Source organism: Oryctolagus cuniculus, chromosome 4, assembly GCF_051225735.1.
Source record: "Oryctolagus cuniculus isolate XC-2025 breed Fujian yellow rabbit chromosome 4, ASM5122573v1, whole genome shotgun sequence".
Taxonomy (NCBI): Eukaryota; Metazoa; Chordata; class Mammalia; order Lagomorpha; family Leporidae; genus Oryctolagus; species Oryctolagus cuniculus.
The window spans coordinates 68,278,369-68,303,190 of record NC_142870.1 but is presented as its reverse complement, the minus strand read 5'-3'; the positions used below and the strand labels follow the sequence as shown (position 1 = coordinate 68,303,190).

At 40.0% G+C, this 24,822-nt stretch overlaps 1 protein-coding gene across 9 annotated transcripts in view; it reads right to left on the bottom strand.

Annotated features, from left to right (window-relative positions):
- Window positions 1-2,510: 2,510 nt before the first annotated feature.
- Window positions 2,511-24,822, bottom strand: part of CD200 (CD200 molecule) — a 38,430-nt gene continuing 16,118 nt past the window's right edge. Inside the window, exons 2-7 of one of the 9 annotated variants that reach the window (XM_070071694.2) lie at window positions 23,456-23,537; window positions 19,182-19,508; window positions 16,388-16,655; window positions 13,513-13,620; window positions 10,485-10,546; window positions 2,511-3,817 (exon numbers count right to left, since the gene is read on the bottom strand). In XM_070071694.2, the coding sequence (XP_069927795.1) occupies window positions 10,509-10,546; window positions 13,513-13,620; window positions 16,388-16,655; window positions 19,182-19,259 (492 nt within the window). In that variant the 5' untranslated portion in view covers window positions 19,260-19,508; window positions 23,456-23,537 and the 3' untranslated portion in view covers window positions 2,511-3,817; window positions 10,485-10,508. 9 annotated transcript variants of the gene reach the window in all.

The window sequence follows — 24,822 nt, the reverse complement described above, 5'->3', positions numbered from 1 at the left end:
ATAAACAGGCGATACATATGCTATGCCTGATGGTGATGAGGCAACAGGAAAAGTGAAGCAGATAAGTGATAAGTGTCTGCTGGGTGTAGGGCACAGGGGCCTGATGGCTATCTTCCAGAATATTCTAGGCAGAGTAGAGTAAGTGTCAGGGCCCTGAGGCGGGAAATACATCTGGAATACTGGGAAGCAGCAGGTGGCTAGTGATCAGGAATAATGATAGCAAGAGATGATTTCGCGGAGAGCCTGCCCATGTAGAGTAACTGACTCCTAATCGTAGTGAGGTGGGAAGCACTTGGAAGCTTTTTCCTAAGAATGATGTGGTTTAAACTGGCATATTTTAGAGCAGTTATGTTTAGAATAGACTGAAAGAGGTGAAGTAAGAACAGGGAGATTCATGAGAAAGCTATGGTAACTGTTTAACAGAAAGAAAATGATGATAAGGGCCAGGTGATAGGAGTTGGATTATGAAGAGGTAGAACAAACAGGATATGCTGGGGGCACAGGATGTGGGATGAGTCACAGCATGAGTGGATGGGGAAGAGAAGGCAGGGGCAGGAAGCCTAGGATTCCGAGTTGGAGTTTCCGTCCCATCACACACTTACCAGTGCTACATGAAGAAGGTCACTGGAAAGTTTGAACCCTCACTTATCATTTCTACAAAAATGCTTTTAACACTTAGCCAAACTTGGAACAAACGATCATGAGGTTCTGTGCAAATGTTGGCTTGCTCGGATTGAACGTATGTCTATGTGATCTTGTGCAAGTTAATTAGGCTGAGCAACTGTGGGGGCAGTTTGAAGTCAAATCTGGACTATTTTAATAAGAAAAATAAGCAGACACTAAAACATAAGAGTTGGGAAGAAGTAATTTACAAGAAATCTTTATTTTAAAAGGTGAATCCCTTTCTTATTAAATTAGGAATAATCATAGAAGACAATTCAAGAAAATTGTTTTAACCAGTTGAAACATGGATTTTCTGTTCTTTGATTCTGGATTTATGAATTGTTATCTAGTCAGTCACTAATGAATACCTACCCTCTCACACCAAAAAAAAAAATAAATAAATAAAATAAAAAAAAACACCAAAAGAATCCTCATTTTCAGTTTCTGTTGAAGCACAAAACTTGTTTTGTTTCCCCCTATCTTTCAGGAAGTCTACCATCACCCTGGAATTTTTCTAAATTTTGACTAAGAAGAGAAATATATGACTGAAGTATTCTAAGTGACTAAAACTTTACAACTTTCCTCATTTTGGTTTCATATGCAAATTCCGAACTATTATTTACAAACAGAAAAAGGCCCCTGGGTGAGCAGTGGGTGAGAACCTTCCAGAAGTGAGAGGGCAGGGGTCCCATGACAGAAAGTCAGACTGTGGTGCTCAGTGCCAATCCAGCTTCTCAGACAGAAGGGATTGCTCTGAACTACCCCCTCCTGCTCTTTTCTTTATTTCTCTAGAACTTTCCCAAGTCCTCTCCCTCAAACAAACCTAAGCCCGACTTGCTCAATACCCTGAAAGACATCTGACAAACAATTTCATAATCTAATATAAGCTGGATTATTAGTGATGGCTAGAGATTAGGCCCCAGGCTCTCTGAGGTCTCTCTACTTTGAGGAAGGTCTTCCAGAATGGCAATGGTCTTGACTACAGTTCTGATGAATTGTGAAATGGTTAGTCACTAAGCACCTGTCTGTTTAGGAAAGAGTTCGTTTGAGAAATGCTCAAGAATTGTCACATAAAGCGGTTAGTTTCTTTCTTGTCTGTACTTTAACTCGTCAGTCTTCATTACTGTCCCTGAGACCAATTCAGGGGGTCCACATAACCTAAGCAATTATCATTATAGCACCAATGCATTATTTATCTTGTTCACTCTCATTCTCTTACAAGTGTGTTGTGGAATTTTTTAGAAGTTATACAATGTATGATGTAGGCATCACTCTAATAGCCAAGAGGATGTATGCTTATATATTTTTGTTTTTAAAGTTTATCAACTTTAATTTCAAATATAGTAAATACCAACAGACATAATTCATTTTACAAAAAAGTTGTGGGGTGTCCTCAATGTGATTATGTGTACAAAGGGAGTCTTTGAGACTAAAATGTTTGAGAACCACTGCTTTAAGCTGTCTTGCCTTATCCAGCACCAATTCAGCCAAAATACCAGAAATACAAAAAAAAAAAAAAAAAAAAGGTGGGACTCCAAGTAAACTCAAAAATTGTGAGCAAATGTGCTTGCAAAGGTTGACATCTAAAAACAAAACCAAAAGAGCACAGGTAAGGAAATGCCAAGCTGATGGGATGAGGTCCAAAGCACATTGGCACCAAGTGGCCTGTGCTCCCAGCAGCCAAATAAGGGATGTCTGATTTGTGATTCTGTTATTAACTTGAAATGTCAACTACATCTGTTAAGGAGTGGGATACAGAGGAGAGGAGGGGGTGTTACTCTCAAACAGAAAAGGTAAGGCTTATCATTCAATTCCACATTTCCCAAGAGAATATCAAAAACAAGGTATTTAGGGTTGACACTTTTAATTGTTCAGTATTTTAATACAAATATAAGAAATAATACACAATTAAATAACACATGAAAAGCTTACTAAATATATAAATATCCAAGTCAACAGTGAAAACAACTTACATTTTAATTCCTAGGTCACTGGAGACAGATGAAACAAAAGATACTGAGGAAGTCTTGTGGTTATGTAAGAGTCGATACTGTTTTACTAGTCAGAAAAATATCTTAGAGCAAAGACACTGTATGCTCATAGTTGCCTCTGCTATTGTGAAAAGTTAACTCACGGTAGAAGAAGCCAGGGGAGACAAAACATGAATTGGTTGACTGCTATACAGGAAATCTCCTAAATGTCTGCTTTCATAACGTATTTTCATTTCCTACTAGGCTGAATTCAGAATGACCTAAAATAGGACAAGTTCATATTATGAGACAATGGACAGGGAAGCATGCATGCCTTTTTTTTTTTTTTTTTTTTTTTTTTTTGCAAATGTGAACTATTGTCTAAGACTAACAGTATTTATCCTACTTAAAAAAAAAATAGGTAAGTTAAATAGATAGGGTTTCCAATGTTATTTCACAATAAATTCAGTCCTATTTTAGCTGTAGTAAATCTCATAGAAGCACATCAAGAAGAAGCAATGAAACCAAAGGTTCTAGCAAACCATTAGCAAAACAGTAAGCAGGGAGTGGACTAGATAGCTAAGGACCAGAAAACAGACTCTTGGACCTAAGAACTGGGGCAGAAGAAATATAACATCAATAGAAAGGCAAAAGGTAGTTCCAGAAAAGTTCTTTGGACCTTTCCATATTCTTTCTTATCTTTCATTTTTACTTCTTCTCTCTTTGCTTATTCCATTCTTCCTGGAATTATATCATTTTTAGAGTTGCATGGCAAATTATTTGGTCCAATTCCTTTATAGGTTGGATACAAACGTGAGGCTCATTGAGGTAACATGTCTAACGTAGGGTTCCCACCTGCAAGAGCCCAAGTCAGCCTGTGAGCTCAGCACTCCTGATTCTAAGTCCAGTGCCCTTTCAACATCACAACACTGCATTTGCTTTACAAAATCAAGTCCTACAACAGACCTGAGAGGTTAAATGCCTTCCTCTTTGAACTCAGACAAACACTGAATAGCTTAGATGGCAGTAGAAAGTCATGGAATGCCTAAGCCTTTTGGTCCTCTCTCTTTTGCTCTTTTAGGTCCCTTCGAAAACGACTTTATTTTTCTCTTCTGATTTCCTCTTGCATCAGATTCAAGTAGACCAGGGAACAACTTTCAGGTTTCTGTCACTTCTCTATGGCTCTGGATAAAAGAAAAATCAAAATATTAACTTTTGACATTTATAATTTTTTTAGACTTTAAGAGGATACATAACAGACATTTACAACATATACAATTTTCCTGGTATGCATTTCATTGTCAAAGATAAGGAAATAGAAATTTCCAATATAATGTGATGTGAAGGGAATATGACTCTCTTTAAAAACACATAAGTAATCCCAAGAAATAATGGTTTGGGCAATCATTAAAGAATACAAATAAAGGAACATATCATCAATTCCAAGTGATGTTAATGTATTTTATTTATAGGATTTTGAGCTTTGTTTTCAGTGGACACTTACTTGCTATACATTATGTTGAGAATGGTCACCAAGGAGATGGACAGAGCCCTTTTTTGGGGTTTATTAGTTTTATAGAACATACACAGGGCTTATGTGGATATCCCTATAAGGCACGTAGTGCAATACAAGACCTAGAATTTTGTCTTAGCATCACCTCATACTCTCTGTGTAGTCTTAAGTAATTCTTTACTGGAATTTGCAAAGTTCTATTATTTATATACACTACCATATTTTCCAAGATCAGATACCCACGTCCATAAAAAGACCATTTCCCCTCAATGTGATTCAATACTTTTAATAAATATTATAAAAATGAATTACTAAAAATAAAAATGGTAGACATATATAATAAATCAGGTTCAACAAACACAACCTTATGCTGTTGAATTATTATCATAACATCTAAGTATTTATTCTCAATGATGCACTTTACTTTAGACTAGTAAGAAACAGTTCTCTAATGGGAAACCACCTCCAGTCATACGCTGTGTAACAGTACTCTAAAATATCAATGAGTTTTCTGGTTCAGAGCTTCCATACTTGTGATTCTTTCCTAAAAAGCCACCATTTCCTTCTGTCCCCTATGGCTGGCTTATTCTTTCATGTCTGGTTGCTGATTAAATGTCACCAACTCAGAGAAGTGATAAATTCCAAATACATTATCTCTTCTTCAAGAATTCTCTCTCTAAAATAAACTTCTACATGGAATATATCTATCCACTCCCCTTTCTCCCAACTTCCCTCCAAGGGGACATGCTTTACTCACAATCCCTCCTGAAACAGAACCTTTCAATCAACAGATCTTCTGCACCCTTGGGTTTCCAAGTCCTACCTGAAACACTGGTTAGTGTGCAGACACCCAGGACACATTCAGTGATGTATTTTTCTTCTGTTTAGGATTGAATCATTTCACACTCAGGATTTTGAGAAAATAAAACTTCTGAGGTATGTTTAAGACACAGAGAATTTGCAAAGGGTGAAGGCACTTTCAGTGGGGAGAAGAGAGATTCAGGCAAATCATGGTGAGGATGAGGAAAGTAGAGGGAAAATCCAAGAATCATTCAGGTGATCTGAGACAACCTAGGGCAGCTTTAGCTTTACAGCCCCTACAGGCAGCTGTTTAGTTTCCCGGAAACCCATTCACACACATCCCTACCGTAACTTCTCACTCTGCCTTCTGACACCTGCTAAGTTTAGCAGGTAACTTCAACTTTACTCTACTCTCAAACTCATGCTAACTTAAGTGCAAAACTGTTCTCCACACCCCCCAACCCCCCGCCACACACACAGTCTAATCAAAACAGTTCCCTTTTCTCAGAAAGAAAAAAAAAGTAAGCTGACACATATCAAGAAGTCAATTTTAGGCATCACAAGTGTATCTCAGTTCACCCAAGCTTTTAGCATATCTATTTTCTGATCCTGTCTCCCCATTCAGCTTATCTTCACTGCAAACTTCCCCAAAAAATATCACTGAAGTGACTGACACGTGTCTACTCCCTTTCAAATACTTGTATCCACACAAATTCAGGAGACTTCGGAAGTTTTCTTCCCCCAAGACTGCTTGATGGCTATTATCCCCAAGTCTCTTGCCCTATTTACCTCTTTAAATTTGTCCCTCCTTCAATATGTGTGTAATTCATGAAACTACAGATTGATAAAACCAAATGGGACTTCAGGTTTAGTCATAATAGGAACTAACATTTAATGAAAGCTTACTATGTTGTAGTGGTATTCTGGAGTTTTATGTCTCACACTGAGAGCTCAATTACTGGTTCTGTGAAACTGACCACGGTGGGAGAACTTACATCACAGAAGGTGCCAGTGCTACAAATAAGCACTCCCACACCCTCTTCCCCACACCAGTTCTCCAGCATACCACTGGTTTTAGGTACTTTTCTCAGCACCTGCGTGTAGTCCCTTCTGAATCTTAGCAACACTGTAATGAGATAGTCACAGTTCTCCCCAGTTTACCAAGAGGTACCGGGAAGTTAGATGGTTTGCCCAAAGGGATTGAACTAATTTGTAAAGACAGAGGTCTTGACCCCAAATCATTCAGTAGCTGGTCAAAGTTAATTGCAAATTAACACAACTGACTAAAAAACAGCAATCAATTCAATATGCTGTTTATAATCATCCTTGCCAGGATTGACAGTTAAAAATTTTAAACTCTTGATGACAGAAACATTGCTATAGAAATAAATACAGAAATGGTTTCATGCAAGCTTGATTAAGATTAAAGGAATTTCAATTAGACAGGAGAACTGAGTTCAAGGGATCTAACAATGTGTTGTGTACTTAAGAATTTCAGCGACTAAGAATTCACACTACCAAAAAAAAAAAAAGATTATTTGAAAATACACCATGTTAATTGGCTTGATCTAGTAATTTTACAATGTATACATATGTTCAAATATCATGTTTTACACCATAAATGTATACATTTTTGTCAATTAAATAAATTAGAATTTTTCATTTATTTTATTTTAGAAGCGCACACAGACATACACACACATGCACACAAAGAAATCTTGCATTTGTTGTTTCACTTCCCAAATTTTCACACAAGAGTCAGAGTTGGATCAGGCTGAAATACAGAGCAAAAGACTCAACCCAGATTTCCTACATGGGCGTCAGGGACCTAACTACTTGAGCCATCAGCTGCTGCTTCCCAGGACGTGTGTGTCAGTATGATGCTAGACTAGGCAGCAGAGCCAGAACTAGAACACAACCACTCTGCTATGGGATGCAGGTATCCCAAGAGGTGTCATAACTGTTAGGCCCAACATTCACAATTTTTAGAAGATTAAAAGAAACTGGTACAGAAGTCCCAACGGTATTTAAAGAGAAATATTTAAAGGACTTTCAAAATATAAGGCTAGCCCCTCTTTCTCTTTGTCGTGTAACTACTGGAGAAGGTTGGAGAACTTACCAACCAGTGACCACAGAGGGTCTGAAAACCACTCATCACAAAATTTCACCCAGTTTGTTTACTGAGAGGGGCGAGAGACAATTAGTAATAGTCTACCACTCACAGAAACTCTGGAATTGTCTCTTATGAAATGTTGGATTTAACTGCAAGTTCTGATTTTTGCAAAACTTATCTTGCATGTTTGTATTGGAAGACCTCATTTGTTCACTATTTGCCAGAAGAAATTGCATTTTTTATGAAATAATTATGATAAGACTAAATTTATTCATGTACATCTTATTGAATATGGCTTTTTCTTTATTTTTGACATTTCTAACAACTTTTCTGCCTGAATTATATTTATAGTTGTAAAAATTCATATTTAGGCAAATAGATTTTTAGCTCTGTTATTAAGAAAAGAGAGGCCAGTGCTGTGGTACAACAGATTAACCCATCACTTGTAACAGCAAAATCCCTATCAGAGTGCTGGTTTGAGTCCTGGCTGCTCTACTTCTGATCCAGCTTCCTGCAAATGCACCTAGGAGGACAACAAAAGACTGCCCAAGGACTTGGGCTCTTGCCACCCACATGCCAGACCTGGATTGAGAACCAGGCTCCTGGCTTCATCTTGGCCCAGTACTAGCATTTTTGGGCATTTGGGGAGTGAACCAGCAGATGGAAGATCTCTATCTCTCTCCCTTTCTCTCACTGTTGCTTTGTCTTTCAAATAAATAAATAAACCTATTAAAAAGAGATGTTATAATAAAAAACTATTAGTAGAATAACTGTTCTACTTCATATTGGCTGTTTGAAGCAATTTGGATCTGTAACTAAGAATTTCAAAGAATTCTAAGAATGACATGGAAAATACTGAGACTCCTAAAATCTACAATGGCCTCAAAACATGACTCTGCAAATAATACAGGTTGAGAAATCCACATTTTTCGAGTTACGACAAATGGGAAGGACCAACTTGGTTATATCTAATGTCAGTATACACAGTGACAAATATAATTTTCTCATTTTGAACTTCCACAGAGAATCCAGTGGCCTTGCTAATACCTAAGATATTAAAGGAAGTCAGAATTACTTATCCCTGTGAAAAGGTGGAAGAAGGAAGCAGGAAGTGCATGAGAACTGAAATTCTAATTTAGAGAAACCTTAATTTTTGAACGTTACAGTTAGTGAGGACTAGAAAAATAGAAAGCAGAAGTGATGCTTTTGCCTTATAGACTTAACAGACAAAATACAATCTTGAAAAATAAAGTCTGTCCTTTATGGGAAAAAATGGCATATGGGTGGGAAAGCCAAAGTAAAGTGGTTACAGGTTCTGACTCCATTCTAATGTTCTTTGATATAAAGTTACCATGAAAACAGCTAAGGCTATGGAATTATAGATTATTGCACTGGGAGGCCAGTTAACACTGCCTTTATCCCAAACTCATTCTCACTCCCCCGAGGATCTGTGATAGGCATAATAATGGTCCCCCAAAGACGCCCACATCCAATTCCAAGAACCTGTGAATGTTCTCTTATGTAGCAAAAGGTATTTGCTGACAGGATTAAATGAAAGGTGCTGAGATGGAGACATTACCCTGGATTATATTGGTGAACCCAATGCAACTACCAGAGCTTTTATGAGGGAAATAGGGAAGCAGGAAACTCAGAATTATAATGATTACACGAGAGAAAGCCTCAACTGGCCAAGGCTGCCTTTGAAGAAAGGAGTGAAGAGGCAAGGGATGTGGGCAGTCTTCTAGAAGTCCAAAAGGAAAAACAAAAAGAGATTCTTTCCTAGGGCTTCCAGAAGTAGCCATGTGCACACCTTGATTTTAGTAAAAATTTTAGTTCCAGTCTCGGCTGCCCCACTTCCAATCCAGCTCTCTTCTGTGGCCTGGCAAAGCAGTGGAGGATGGCCCAAGTCCTTGGGCCCCTGCACCTGCATGGGAGACCCGGAGGAAGCTCCTGGATCCTGGCTTCGGATCAATCAGCACAGCTCCAGCTGTTGCGGCCAACTGGGGAGTGAACCAGTGGTTGGAAGACCTCTCTCTCTCTCTGCCTCTCTTCTCTCTGTGTAGCTCTGATGTTCGAATAAATAAAATAAATCTTTAAAAAAAATCCAGGCTCTAAGGCATTGTTATCTGAGGATTCTGTGATCAGATTATGTTATGTGCCATTTTAGTACAATGAAAACATTGATATCCATGCAACAGCCGTAACAATGTTAACAGAAAGATAGTCTAGTAATACTGACCTACACAGTTCAACGAAGGGTTCCCATTACTTTCTCATTTAAAGCATCACATTTCTGTGTCAAGTGTTCGGCCTAGAGCTCAAGACACCAGTTAGGATGCCCACGTTCCCTAGCGAAGAGTCTGGATTCAATCTCTGAATCCATTTTCCTGCAAATGAGCACCCAGGGTGGCAACAGTGATGACTCAAGTAGTTGGGTTCCTGCCTCCCACATGGGAGACCTGGATACAGTTCCTGACTCCCTGCTTTGGCCTGGCCCAGCCTTAATTGTTGCAGGCATTTAAGGAGTGACCCAATGGCTGGAACTCACTGAGTCTCTGCCAGACTGTCTGTCTCTATCTCTCAAATCAAAAAAAAAAATGCTATAAAACATCACACTCCCTCTCCTGGGAAATGGGAGGACACTGGGGTTTGCGTAGGAATTTTGACTCTTTCAGCCTTTGTCTGGGATGCATCAGTATAATTATTGGCAAAGATTCCTAATTTGTTGGGAACAAACATTCTCTTCATTATCCTTCCAACTATTGACCAATTTTACTATCACAAGTTATGTATTGAGCATCTTCATTGTTTGACATAATACTAAGCTTAAAATAGGGGACAGTAACATACTCCAACCCAGGAAATGGTGTTTGCGTAATATTGCCGTGGTCACATTGTCAAGAGCCCATTTATACTTCAGGCTGTTTTGAAATGAAGGATATCAAGACAAATAGAAAGATCACCTGGATGAAACATGTACTCTGAACACTCATTTCACATGGTTGTGTAAATGTTCTATTGTTTTCCAACTCAGCCACGACCCAATCAAGCTGAACAAAACAAGATCCAGAGCTATACAGATTAAGTGGTTGTCTAAGTGAATGTTCTTTTGTTGTTTCTGAGAATCATGTAATCATTGGTGGTTTGACTAATGAGAAATCAAAGATTATTCTCAACCTCAAAGTTTAAGTTCTCTGCCATACATGTGGCAGGGAGAGATTCATCACATCACTGGGTTTTAAGAGAAAGAACTATTATGAGGTAGTAGAAAAATTCCCTTGGAAATTTTAATTGTTTCTCATTTTCTATTTTGGTAATAAAGAACTAGATTCACGAAAATTAAAAAAATAATTTCTTTGAAAGCTTGTAATCTCACTGTGATGATTTTATCAGGGAAGGTACAGATAAATGGCCTATAACTCACCAAACCTTCCTCCTGAGTGCCACTTTACAGCTGAGAAAACCCAAAGCAGTTTCTTTGGCATTCTACAAAAAGATAAGAAAAGTAAAGGGAGTGTAACAGCTTTGTAAAAATAGTATCAGTCACTGGAGGCTACCACTCTGTGTAAAATTATAAATTTGCTTACCCTTTTGTGGGTAGCGAATAATGATTATGAGTTGAAGTAAATTTGTTTGTTTTTGTTTTTGGTAATTTATCCAACAAAGAGTTGATCTTACAGACTTACCTTTCTTACTAGATTTTTCTTACTGGCTACTGGACAGTTCCACAGAGAATTTCTTTGCTTAAATTCAGTAACTGATTACTTCATCTTTCTCTTTCACCTCTCTATAATCTCTGAGCTCTCTCTCTCTCTCTGTCTCTCTCTCTCTCTCACACACACACACACGCACACACACACACGCACACAGTCCCATCTTACATCTTCTTACTTTGCTTTTCGTGTTCACATCATTTTCCAGGTCCCCATGTTCAGAACTTTGGTGCCATTTTTGACTAATCATGTTTCCCTGACCCACAGAATTTTATGTTCCCAGAAGATAAAAGAGAAAGAACATAAAGAGTAAGGAAAAAATGGAAGGCAAATTAATAATCAGAAATTGTTACAGAAAGACATAAAAAGTGTGACTACCTTCTCTGATTTTCTTCCCTTTCTCTCAACTTTTTGTACAACATAGTTTTGGTCTCAATGAAGCATTATTTCCTTAGCTCCAAGCATTCATACCTCCAGCATAATTGATACTTTGTCATACTAGCTGAACCAAACAGCTAGCTGCTAAAATTTTTGAAACCAGTCAAAAAGTCAGTCATTCAAAATATGCTATAGGACATTTGGAGAAATTAGCTGAATTTGCCAGACCTCTTGAAGAAGACACCAGTAAATTGTAGTCCTAGTGCTTCCAAGATTCAACACAGGTTCACAAACAAAGAAAAACGTGGGCAGAGATAAGCTGACTCTTTTTGCTTCAAGAATTAGATAAGGCATTGAATAATTACACTTCTCGAAAAGTCCAAGACTTAGTAAGTAAAGGGCAATTATTTGTAAATGTCTCTAAAAAGAGAATTGTTGGACTTGAATAAATTGTTTTACCGGACTTTTGTCCAAAAGGGACTTTTAAAAATTAATTTGTATACTTTTATTCTCGTAATTTCCAAAAGAACAATATAATAAGCACAAATTAAAATGGACACAACAGATACAGTAGCTCCTATCAAGTCAGGACTCAGGGGCACCAGGAAGAATTGGTAGCACACTCCAGGTTCTGCAGGCGGAGCAGGGATTCATGGGAGCCTGCAGGTAAGGAGCCGTGTGACCCTAGGGAAGGAAGATGACTTGCCTCTCTAAGCATCAGTTTCCTCATTGGAAAAGTGAACTGTCTGGGAACAGCAGATTCAGAGGGACATCTGCCTTGGACTTTCTGTGTCTTATGAGTTGCATGGGCTTATGTTTATGCGCCATAAGATTATCTGATCTGTGACCTCCTCTTTGAGACAGAATAAAAATCCTCCCACATAGGCAAAAGCGTCATTCACAGTGACTTGTTTTGTGAACTCACAAGAATTAACCTTATGTTTATATAAGGCATAATAGAATGATAAAAAAAAAAAAAAACAAGAACTTCTATGAAACATGAGATGAAAGGGGACAGGTAGTATTCGAGTGAATTTTTTAGAGACTTATTTATCTGAAAGGTAGAGTTACAGAGAGATGGAGAAACTGAGGTCTTCCATCTGCTGGTTCATTCTCCAAATTGCTCCAGCAGCCAGGGCTGGGCCAGGCAGAAGCCAGGAGCCAAGCACTAGGTCCAGGTCTCCCTCGTGGGTGCAGGGGCCCCAGTACTTGGGCCATTTTCCACTGCTTTCCCAGGTGCATTAGCAGGGAGCTGGATGAGAAGTGGAGCAGCCTGCACTTGAACTGATGCCCATATGGGTTGCCGGTGTCTCAGGAGGCACTTTACCTGCTATGCCACAATGCTGGCCCTTTAAGTGAAATTTTTTTTATCAGAATCTAAAATAACATCCAAAGCCAACATTTGTTTCTTCCTTGACCTCTATCTTTCAGTCAGCTGAAGGACAGGAAACTCCCACATTGCCCCTTCACCTTAGGAAGTTCCCCTTCCAACAGCCAACTGCATTGTGCAGTGCAGTGCCCTCCAAAACCAAAGAACTCTACTTCTCTCTAGTCATATAGCTCACTCCTCTTGTTTTACAGCGTATCTTGGTTTATGATTTCTCACAGTATCTTAGCATTTATGAAGTGCTAAATTGTCAATGGGAGAAAGAGAATTGAAAAACTCATCTTGAAAATCTATCCATCCTCTCCCTATTTATTCACTTATTTAGTAAATTAACATTATTGAGCACTCTCTATATATACATGTATACACACACACACACACACACACGCGCGATGTTGGGTAGATATTGTAGGAGATAGTAAAATTTAAGTGTACAAGGGCAGGATGATATCATGCAGTTCCTGTAAATATGGTTCACCTGTGTGTTGCCTGTGGCACTTCAAATACCATGGAAATACAACACAGAGAGTGATGCTTAACCACATTTAACAATGTCACAGTCTCTTAAATGGGTAGGTAGCTGGCCTATGGAATTCTATAAAGAGAGAAGAGATTGTCCTTCTCATGAATGGGTAGAGAGGATCTTGCCTGGCTCCCAGATTTTTTTTTGGTTCTGCCTTCATATGACTCCATGTGGTCAAATAAAAATTTTCTTTATTTCTTCTCATTAACTCTTAATCTCAATTTAGAAAGTAAGTAACCTCTAAGCCATCTTACCAAATGAAAGCGAAAATGTCCAGTTTACTGACATTTACAAGTAAATGACCTTAAAGCACTTTAAAACAGCATGACATGTACGTACTTTGGAAATGACACATCAACACACTTTTGCCATCCTTTCATTTATATCTTCAGATGATCCACAAAACAAATCACTTAATTTGCTTGATTCATTTTTCCCTGTGATGACTCACCTCGGTCCTGATTCCGGTGACGTTTCCAATATAATAAGATTGAGATTAAGATCAGAAGAATTACCAGCGAGACAATGCTTAACAATAGTGGAACTGAAAACCAAAAGCCTATGGGTATTGAAGGAAGAAAAGGAAAACTTCAGTCACAAGGGGAAGATGTAGAGGCAAAATGTGATACAATAATAGTTATGATGAGCTTTTACTAGAGTTGAAATCTCAATATTATCCTTAAACACAACCATACGGAGGTCCATATTAATGATTCCATATAATTTTAATAACAGTAATATCAGCAATAGCTAGTGTGTTTTATGCAGCTATTATGTATTAAGAGTTTTAAAAATGTCATCTCATTTCATCTTGGAAACAACCCAAGAATTAGGTAGTATTACTACTTAACAGGAAAAAAAAGAGGCCAGAGAAGTCAAGTGAGTGCAAAATCATAGTAGTAAATGGAAGATCCAAGCCTTGGGCAAAAGTCTTTTTGACCCCAAATCACATGTTTTTTTCCATATTGTCCATTAAAGTAATGTAGGTTTATTGAGGACATTCGGCAAAAAACAAAACAAAAAAATGGAGATGTATAAAAGAAAAAGCATAGATTTCATTTCTAAACCTTCAGAAAAAAGCCCATCTCAATGTTTTCATTGGATTTCTTCTAAGCTGTTTGTTATTAAAATCTTTTCAGTAGTCAATGAATGGAATTCAGCCCAAATGTCAGCTCCCCAGTGTCACTTGGTTACAGCACAACTGTAGAGGCAGAGACCAAGTGTCTTCCACACGTCCCCATGAATAGCTTTGTCACGTCCCCATTTAACTGAGCGCCTTCAAAGACTGGTCTAACTTCTATAGTTCCAGTGCTCACCACATTGCTTTAAGGGTGGAAGATTTTCAGTGAATTTTCATAGAATGAACAAACATTGCACAAATGATGCATATGCATCGTAAGTGATATTAGTCAAAGTTGGCATTCTTGGAAAAGGAGACAGATTCCTCTTCAGAGTCTCTGTTTTTCAGAGGAATAGAACCTCTGCCTTGGCTGAATCTGAGACTCTCTTCATAAACATCCAACCCCAATTCAAACCCAAAACCTGCAAGCCTTTTTTTTTAAAACCAGATTTACCTAAATATCTACCTGCTAATTAGCCTGGGTTTTTAGAAACCCCAGAACAGCCTACAGTAGATGTTCCTCAGAGGCCGCTGCACCAATGAGGCAGACTTAGGAAAGTTTTCACAGGTTTTATTGTTCAAATGCAGCCCCCTCCAAAAAAAGGCAACACTACTTTTTTAGGAGACTTATGATCAAGTGCCTTGTCCAGAGGCAGTGGTTCAAATTATGCAGAGGAAGAAAACGGTGGCTATTATTGCTAAGTCTTCTTGTCTCTAAAATCACCGCTCCTTTTATTCTCTTACCCATGATTCTAGTCTCTTGTATCTATGAGGTCCAGGGACAGAAAATTGGGTAGAAACACAAGAGAGCAAAAAGAGACTTGACTGGGGCATTTTGTTTGAGGATGATGAAGGCACTTCAGACCGCCCTTTCTCACCTTTTAGATTACAAAGAGATTCCGCCATAGCTGTCACTTGGTCTAGGAAATCCGCCTACTTCCCCACAGATGGAGCTGTTGGCCCATCTCATCCACCTCCACTCTTCCCACGGTGCCCTTAGCTTTCTTAGGGAAGCATCCATCTAAGTGCAGTTGCTCAGACACTTCTCTGTACTCCCTAGATGCTCTCTGAATGCAGGGACTGAGGCTGACACATAGTTGTGTTTTTCATGTTCAACTCAAAGTCTTTTTAGTAAATTAACATTGTTGAGCACTCTCTATATACACACACACACACACACGATGTTGGGTAGATATTGTAGGAGATAGTAAAATTTAAGTGTACAAGGGCAGGATGATATCATGCAGTTCCTGTAAATATGGTTCACCTGTGTGTTGCCTGTGGCACTTCAAATACCATGGAAATACAACACAGAGAGTGATGCTTAACCACATTTAACAATGTCACAGTCTCTTAAATGGGTAGGTAGCTGGCCTATGGAATTCTATAAAGAGAGAAGAGACTGTCCTTCTCATGAATGGGTAGAGAGGATCTTCAATAAACCTTCAATAAATGTTAGCAGAGAAGAAAACACACACATCTCCGCAGCAGCATTTGGGATGTGGACAACATACAGCACCACATTTACCAAAGTATAGTACTCCCAACTTAGCTGCACTTGCTTTCTGAGGTTTCAGTTACCTGTTGTCAACAGCAATCCAAAAATATTAAATAGAATATTTCAGAAATAAACAGTTTTTAAGTTTTAGTTTTTACACTCTTCTGAGTATCACGATGAAATCTACCACTCACTCTACCCTGCCCATTCCTGCTGCACGTGTTACCTGCTCACTAGTCATTTAGTGGTGGATTCAGCCATCTGCTCCACTGCCAATATTCAAGTGCAAGTACGTCAAATTTTGTTTGATGTAATAATGGAAGCAAAGCACAAACTTTTATAATGTTTTATAATGTTACAAATATTAGTTTATTACTGTTGCTAATCTCTTACCGTGTCTAATATATAAATGAGTCTTCACCACAGTTATTCGTGTATAGGAAGAATCCTAGTATCTACGGAGTTCAGTCCTATCTGCAGTGTCTGGCACCCATTGGAGATTTGAGAACACTTCCCTTGCAAATAAGGAACTCTAGTGCAATGCCTGCTTTGTTTACTCAACTCCGTTTTTCTTTCCTAACTTACCCTCTTCTCTGCCCGATTAGCTCCTGTGCTGTGAGTGAAAGTCACTGCAGGACACTCACTGCCTTTTAGGTGCGAACACAACGCACAGCCGCAACCATGGCCATCTTCACCGCCCTCTCTTACCTTTGTTCATGGTTTGCCTGAAGTCCATCACTTTTCCCAGGTGCAGCACCTGGCAGATCACCTCCTTCCCCACCTGAGTCTTGGGGTCTTTGACATGGAGGACGCTGGTGACAGACGTGGTCCCGTTGGGATGTGACAGACTCTCAGTACTGTTCTCAATCCCGGACCCAGCAACCTTCCAGGAGATCACAGGGGCTGGCCGGGCAGTGGCAGAGCAAGTGATATTTAGGTGGTCTTCAAAGAATTTGTAGTGAAGGGATACTATGGGCTGTACTGGGACAAAAAAAATTATGATTTGCCATCAGTTAAGCACCTACTTGTCTACTCTCGTGAGACAGATGAAGGGAAGATCCTAAAAGAAAGGCAGTGGGGGACTTGAAGGACAATGTAACACATCCCACCCATAGTGGGGCCTTCCCAGTTCTTCCTGTGCTGCAGTCTCTCACTTGCAGGATGGAGACTGGCCTGGTAAAAGCCCTTGATGAGGCAGATCCTCTCTCTAGTTTGTCTGTAGCAGAATTAGCTCAATGGACAGAGTAGGGAGATGTCAAACAACAGACTTCTCTCCCAATAGCCCAAAGCCTAGTAACTTTGTGCTCCTCTTCCTTGGGCAACGTAGCCCTTGGGTGGCTTTCTCTCAAAGAGCTTGACAATAACCCCAACCAGCATCTCTCTACATGTATCCTGCACCTATCAGAAGCACCAGGGGAGTTTCAGAACAGGGGCCCCAGAAAAAGAGACTTTGGGCTGGATCCGTAAATGTATAGAGGAGACTTGGAAAATCCCTTTTTGAAAGAGATACACAAAATGCAATTTAGGAATTTGGAGCTCATGACCAGAAAAGTCAAAGAATGACAGTTGGAAGAACCTTGGAGATCACCTGATGCAGTTAAGGGAAAATAAGTAACTTATGAGAAAAAGATACTGTTTTCAGGCCAGTCATAGCCTGTTCCCTTTTCAAAGTCCCCTGAATAATGTGTATGTTTTGTTGAAAACTAGGGTTTATCTCTGCCATGCTGACTGGTTTTTCTGTGATTTGGTTTTAGAGCCCACAAGATAATCACAGAACATTGTTAAATGGAAGACTGGTTTATGCTTACAGGTTCAAGAGATGGGTGCTTGGCAGTGGGTGGCAATAGTGTGGAGAGGGTATGGAGGTATAGAGCTTTGGCTCTATTCAAAGTGTCCAGACTGCTGGGGCTGGCACTGTGGCACGAGGGTTAAGCCACCACCTGCAATGCCAGTATCCCATATGAGCACTGGTTCTAGTCCTGGTTGCTTCACTTCTGATCCAGCTCCCTGCTAATGTTCCTGGGAAAGCAGTGAAAAATGGACCAAGGGCTTGGGTCCCTGCACCTATGTGGGAGACCCCAAAGAAGCTCCTGGCTCCTGGCTTTGGCCTGGCCCAGTCCCAGCTGCAGCCACTTGAGGAGTGAACCTGCAGATGGAAGATCTCTGTTTCTCTGTCTCTGTCTCTCCCTCTCAATCTGTAACCCTGACTTTAAAATTAATAAATAAACCCTTTAAAAAAGTCCATATTCCTAATGTCAAGGCACACTGAGAGAGATAAAGGTGATAAAAGTGGAAAAAGGTAACTATGGCTGATACAGTCAGACAGAGCATCAAAGAGTAGCTTAGATAAAAACTGCAAGATGTAGTTAGAAAGGTAATGGTGCAAGAGAACAGGATTACCAGCTCACAGGAGTCTGATTTTCAGAGAAAAAATAGTTTAACAGATAAATAAAAATAGTATAACAGATAAGCAAAGGAGTACAAGTGGGAAAAAGAAAGATGAGAGAAAAGAAGAAAAGGAAAAGGAAAATAAATGATGAAAATATGACATATATAGAAGACAGGAGGTGGCAGCAAGGGATGCAAGGAAAAGACAGAGAAATAGAGCAGTTGAAATGAAGAAGAAACTCAACATAGGACTGTGTAGACAGGAGAAACTACAAGCAAAATAAGCTTAAGAAACTTCTATTTGATGTCACCACCCTCTTGCATTCTTATCTATAATTCTGCTCTTCTCTCGCAGCCAACATTCTTGGAGTGCTTAAACTCCCACCTTACCATCCCTCACAACCCTATCAAAGTATGTCTTCTTCCTCCTCAAACTGCTGCCAAAGTTACCTGTTATTCCTATATCCTTCCTCTTAGCTGGGTGCCAGTCCAGAGGAAGGCAATTTCATCAAACCAAACCTCTTGTATTTCAAAAGAATGCTTGGTATCCAGTTCTTTCCCTAGCTGGCATCATTCCAGCGAAGAGGCTCTGCTGCTTATGCCCTTATCGACCCTGAAAAAGGGACCCGCAAGTGAAATGGAAAGAACCACCATAAGCAGCTCCAGGTTAGCCCAATCCGGCTCTGTCTCCAGATCCAAACGTTTACAGCAGTAAGGGATCTTAGAAGTGATCTATTCCACATTTACTGTCCAGACAAAGAAACTCCTGTGAAAAGAGAATCTGGGAGATGGAATCCATCTAGGGTCACATGACTGCTACCGGCAAAGCCATGTCTGAATCACGTCTGTGCTTATGCAGAAACATTGCCCTCATCATCTTCCTCAGGTTTACTCTTGCTGACAGAAGGATGCCGGTGAGAAAAGCTAGCCCCAGATAAGGAACTCAGGGTAGCCCTATGAACTCTGCAAACAACCAGGACCACAATGACAGTACAGATAGGAAAGGCTAACGGTGACTCTTTCTGTGATTAGGACCCTGAAAAACTAGGCACTACAACCGTGTTCTTGCAAATGTACTTTCAGATACAGACAGTGTATTCTGAGAGACTCTCACCATAGAGAGTGAGGCAGGATGTTCCTGAGATCTTCCCAGACCCAAAGGTGTTAAAGAGACACATATAACACCCCTCATCCTCCAGGGTCGTATTCCAGAAGGTGATGGTGGAGTTCTGGAGTCCCAGCTGGGTGATGTTTAACTTGTCCTTGTAGGCAGGCTGCACCACCACCCCATGGTTCTTGCTGAAGGTGACCATATTTTCTGGGCTCACAGCCTTCTTTTTCTGCCATGTCACAACTAAGACTTCCTGGGAAGATTGCAGAGAGCATTTTAAAGAAGCAGGTGTGTTTAGCAGCTGTTTTTCATCCTGGGTCACCACTTCCTCTATGGAATTAAAAAAATTTATATTTTAAAAATGCAGTACTTCGGAAATTTACATTTATTAAATAAAAGTTTAAAAATTTAAAAATGCAATACATACACACACATTTTCCTCATTACCAATACAAAGTACACCAAAAGTCAAATATAGAAAGAGAAAAGTATAAAGAAAAACCAATTATATTTATAAACCTATGCATTGGTATAGAAATGTGGATTGCAATGTTTGCTCAGTATTTAAAAGTAGAAGACAAAAACAAGAAAGCAACTCTTAGTGATCAGAAATTGTGAAGAATCTTTTTAGGCTAGAAAGGAGGATGAATGGGACTGAAGATGAAAATCATGGGCGCATTATGAGGTGTGTTCATGCTCAGAGAGGGAGAAGCAAGGACCAAGAAAGGGTTAAAGGAGAGCAAGCAGAGTGATCATTTGAAGGGAATGAGATGAAACAGCCCTGCACATTCCACAGACACACACACATACACACACACACACAGCACTACCTAAGAAAAGGACACCCAGAGGTGTCTGCTGTCAAAGCCCTGGAGTGAGTATAAGAACATGAGGTAGAGAGATACACAGGACGATGGTCTGTGAAGCTATCAATACAAAGAGAACTTTGGATCTTTGGCACACAAAGGTGCCCCCATTTTCACTTAATGCTATGGCAATTAATTTTCCCCTCTCCAGTGCTGGCTATCTATGATATGATCAATGACTTCATAAGAAATCTCAATATAATAGCTAATATCCAAATACTCAAGGAAACTACCACAATGGAAGATAAACACTAAACTTTACAAACCTACAAATCTTAATGAATGAAAAGATACCATAAATCAAGAAATACTCTCTCATGAATAAGTGTGATAACTTAAGTATAATGAGAAATAGTAGAAACTAGAGATGTGGAAAATGGAAAAAAAAAGAGTCTTGAGATTGACTGACTTAGCAGCTAGATACCACTGAAGAGTAAATTATAAGAAGGGATATGGGCCATGAAATGCTTCTAGAATGTGGCGCAATCTTATAAAGATATGGAAGAAATTACAGAAAAATTGAACAAGTAGTCATTAGTCCAACGGGACTTCTATAAAAACAGACAAAGAGAGTAGAAGACAGGGCCGACGCTGTGGCACAGCAAGTAAAGCCACTAACTGCAATGCTGGCAGCCCATAGGGGCGCTAGTTCAATTCCTGGCTGCTCCACTGTAATGCAGCTTCCTGCTGCTGGCCTGCGAAAGCAGTGGAAGATGGCCCAAATGCACTCATGCACTCATATGGGAGACCCTGAAGAAGCTCCTGGCTCCTGGCTTCAGCCTGACCCAGCCCTGGCTATTGTAGCTGTTTTGGGAGGAAATCAGCAGATGGAAGCTCTCTTTCTTTCTGTCTCTCCCACTCTCTCTGTAACTCTGCCTTTCAAAAGATAAATAAATAAATCTTAAAAAAAAAAAAAGAATGGAAGACAAAAGCACAGCAAGGGGAGAATGTATTTTTCAAAATGACAGAAAGACCCGGCGCCGCGGCTCACTAGGCTAATCCTCCGCCTAGCGGCGCCGGCACACCGGGTTCTAGTCCCGGTTGGGGAGCCGGATTCTGTCCCGGTTGCTCCTCTTCCAGGCCAGCTCTCTGCTGTGGCCAGGGAGTGCAGTGAAGGATGGCCCAGGTGCTTGGGCCCTGCACCCCATGGGAGACCAGGAAAAGCACCTGGCTCCTGGCTCCTGGCTCCTGCCATCGGATCAGCGCGGTGCGCCGGCCGCAGCGCACCGGCTGCGGCGGCCATTGGAGGGTGAACCAACGGCAAAGGAAGACCTTTCTCTCTGTCTCTCTCTCTCACTGTCCACTCTGCCTGTCAAAAAATAAAATTAAAAGAAAAATGACAGAAAGAAGAAATCTAAAATAAGATCTATCAATCATGAACCCACATGCACCTAACCACCTAACTCCGATATATAGCAAACACTAACTGAATTACAAAGGAAAATCTATATAGCTGCAATTGTAATGGAAAAAAGTCTTTATACTTCCCTCAGAATCTTCAATTCTATATATTAAAAAAAGCAAAAAAACTTCTATATAGGGATACAGAAATTTTTAAAGCTTATTTATATATACTTCATTAAAAATACTTTTATATATTTATATAAGGCATATAATTTACATGCATATGTGTATCCATACACATACAGCATAATTTACTCAAAAAGAAATATACTAACTTTTTGAAATACACATGAAACATTTCCCAAAAGCAAACTTGGAAAAGACAACAAAAAAAGTTGCTAACATAGCTTTGAATATTGTTCACAATACAATAAATTAGAAATTGATACATTTTTAAACTCTTCAGTTACACTAGAAATCATAGCAAAAGTTAAAAGTGGTGGCAGTGAAAATGAGGGCATAATGTGTTAGAGTCTATGTATATTTATTAGGAAACCAAAGAGGCTAAATAATGAATACACCTTTCAAACCTCTCACTCCTCCTCCATAATAACAAGGAGTTAATAAAGATAAAAGCATCATGGCATGGTACACAAAATAGAGACCTGGTTAAAAAAAAAAAAAACACCAACTTTTGGTTTTTTAAGGACTAATAATCTAGGTAAAATGTTGGCAAGTGGAAACAGAAGACAGCAGTACAAAGAACTTCTCACTGCTAGCAGCAATGCACGGATGGGCACAGCCACAAATACAAACAGGAACTCTGAAACGTCTGAGTGGTGTGGAATTCGATTTAACGGTGTGCACCCTTGGACGATGTGAAAAGTTCCGGGAGGCAGTTCCCGTTGTGAGGGGTGAGGTTTCCAGAAAGTTTGTTTGCTGAGAACTTTGCAGAGCAGGGTTGAAGAAATTGTTGTTAAAATGCCAAGTGGAAGACATCAAAACTACGGTGCAAATCTTGAGTGATTTTGTTTTCATTTTTGACTGTGGACGAAATCATTAGGTGGAAAGTTTACAATTCTTTGTTGCTTACGTGGACTTCCACTTAGATTCCCCCAGCCAGCTGGTAAACGCTGTGATGGGTCCCGTGGACCAGGGATGTGCACGGCACTACCCAGCCTTGCACCACGTCACACTGAATGCAATAGAAGGTGAGTAGCAAAGTGCGGGGTAGCCTCCCGTAGACAGAGGAGGAACTAGGAAATTCAGCAGGCAGGAGGCAAGGACACATTTTTTTTTCTTTTTTGAGTTCCATTATTTACTTGAAAGGCAGAGGGAAAGAGAGCAAGGGACAGAGACAGAGAAATCTTCCATCTGCTGGCTCATTCTCCTAATGGCCTCAACAGCCAGGGCTAGGCCAGGTTGCAGCCAGGAGCCTGGAACTTATCAAGGCCTCCTACATGGACATCAGGGACCTAAGCACCTGGGCTATGTTTTGCTGCCCTCCCAGGAAGGGAAGTCCTGGAAGTCTGCTCACAGGAAGCTGGATTGGAACTGGCACTCCAATACGAGATACCAGCTTTGCAAGCAGTGGCTTAACCCCCCACACCACAATGCCATCCCCACAAAGGCACATATTTTACACAATGTGAACCCATGTAAACTCCATGTTTCACTACTTTTTGTATTTTTCTGGAAAAAGTGGGCACACCCAGTTTGAAGTCTTCCTGTCGGTTTCCCTCACCAAAAGGTCATACTCATTCATATCCCAAGTACTCCCATATCCCTCAGCCACAGGCAATTATTATTTTTAAGTTTTTCAGTTCAGTTGGTGAAAAATGATGTTTTATTTTAACTTAGAGAGGATGTTTTTGTAAGCCCAATTCATTTATAAAAACCGCTCCTAAATACCAAACATGGAACAGAAAAACACAGTAAGCAGCAAGAACCACCCCCACAACTCCAAGACAGATGGAGCTGTCTCAGCACAGACAACAGCGGCCAAAAAGTCTCCACCCCAGAAATTGCATTTACTGGACTCTGAGTCAGGAAATTGCGCATCTTTACCTTGTGCTGTGCACAGCACCACTGCCGCCATGCCCCAAATCAGGCTGAAGGTAGACAGATGATAGAAGGGCCTCCCGAACACCTGAAGACAGAAAGCAAAGTACAGAAATGGGGGTTGGATTTGGACAAAGCAAAGGAAAGCTTTGATCTAACAGAGAATGATGCTGCTATGTTTTTATCCAAAAAAGGAATTTAGGTTTCGCAGAAGCAGAACCAGAGGCTATAACTGGAAGAAATAACAGAGTGCACTCACGATACGGGGAAGAAAAGCAGCAGTGTGTCTCTTTCATAATAACAATCCCCAGCAATTTGAGCCCTTGTTCCCAAAGTCACCATTGTCAAGAGCAAGGTCTCAAACACACAGGATCACTGGGGGAAATAAATACAAAAAATACAGAGAAATCAAAAGTTTCCAAATAATACACATCTGTTAAGATGAAAAATGTTAACTCAGGGAGTCACCAGTTTTCATAATGTGAAAACTGTGCCTACAGTTTTACGTGGCTATTCTGAATTTGGTAGAGGCAGATTGCTTGCAAAAGCTTTATGTTTTATGTAAATTGTATCTCTTTTAGAAAGGAGCTTAAATTTTTTTCTACATTGTTTTATTTTCATGGACCTAGGAAGAAATCTGGATCCTTCATATAGCCATGGAGGTATTTCAGGGAATGTTATTCTGGGCACCATCTTGCTATAAAATGAAAGGCATGGTAGAAATCAGTTGAAGTTTTCTCTGCAGTCACCCCAAGGAGCCACCCACTTGGTCTACATCTACTTACATTCTAGAGAGTAGAGCCAAGAAATGTAACTTTCCCCCACAGATCTGTCTTTCTCTATTTTTCTATAATAAAGGTGTGCAAACATTGTAAGTTTTCTCTGTAATTTTTTTACTGAATTTCATTTTTATGTCATGTTGCCATTACACCTGGAGGCAGAAACTTAAATTTCAATCACTATCACAGACATCATTCAACCACCCACCACGCTGACACCCCATGATTGTTCTGATCTCTAGCATTGTGCCCATATTCTTGAGGGCTTACATAATGCCACGCTGTGGGTGGGAATTTGAATGCTTGGTTACAACCATTTCCCCTTGCTGCCATTCTCTGAGACAGCTGTGTTCCTGTCAAACCATCACAGCTTTTAGTGTGTATCACCACGGCTTACTAGGTGAGGTGGGGGTCCCTCATGGGGTCTCAGGCTGCCCTGGTTCACATCTACAACACCCTCTTCCTTAACTTCTATGGGTCTCTCCAGTGCTGTTTTACTTACTCCTTTGTCTAGACCGAGAGGCCTGCTGCTTCCCACAACCCCTCACACCCAGAGGGAACTGAGGCACAGGAACCTTCGTTTCTTGATCTCAA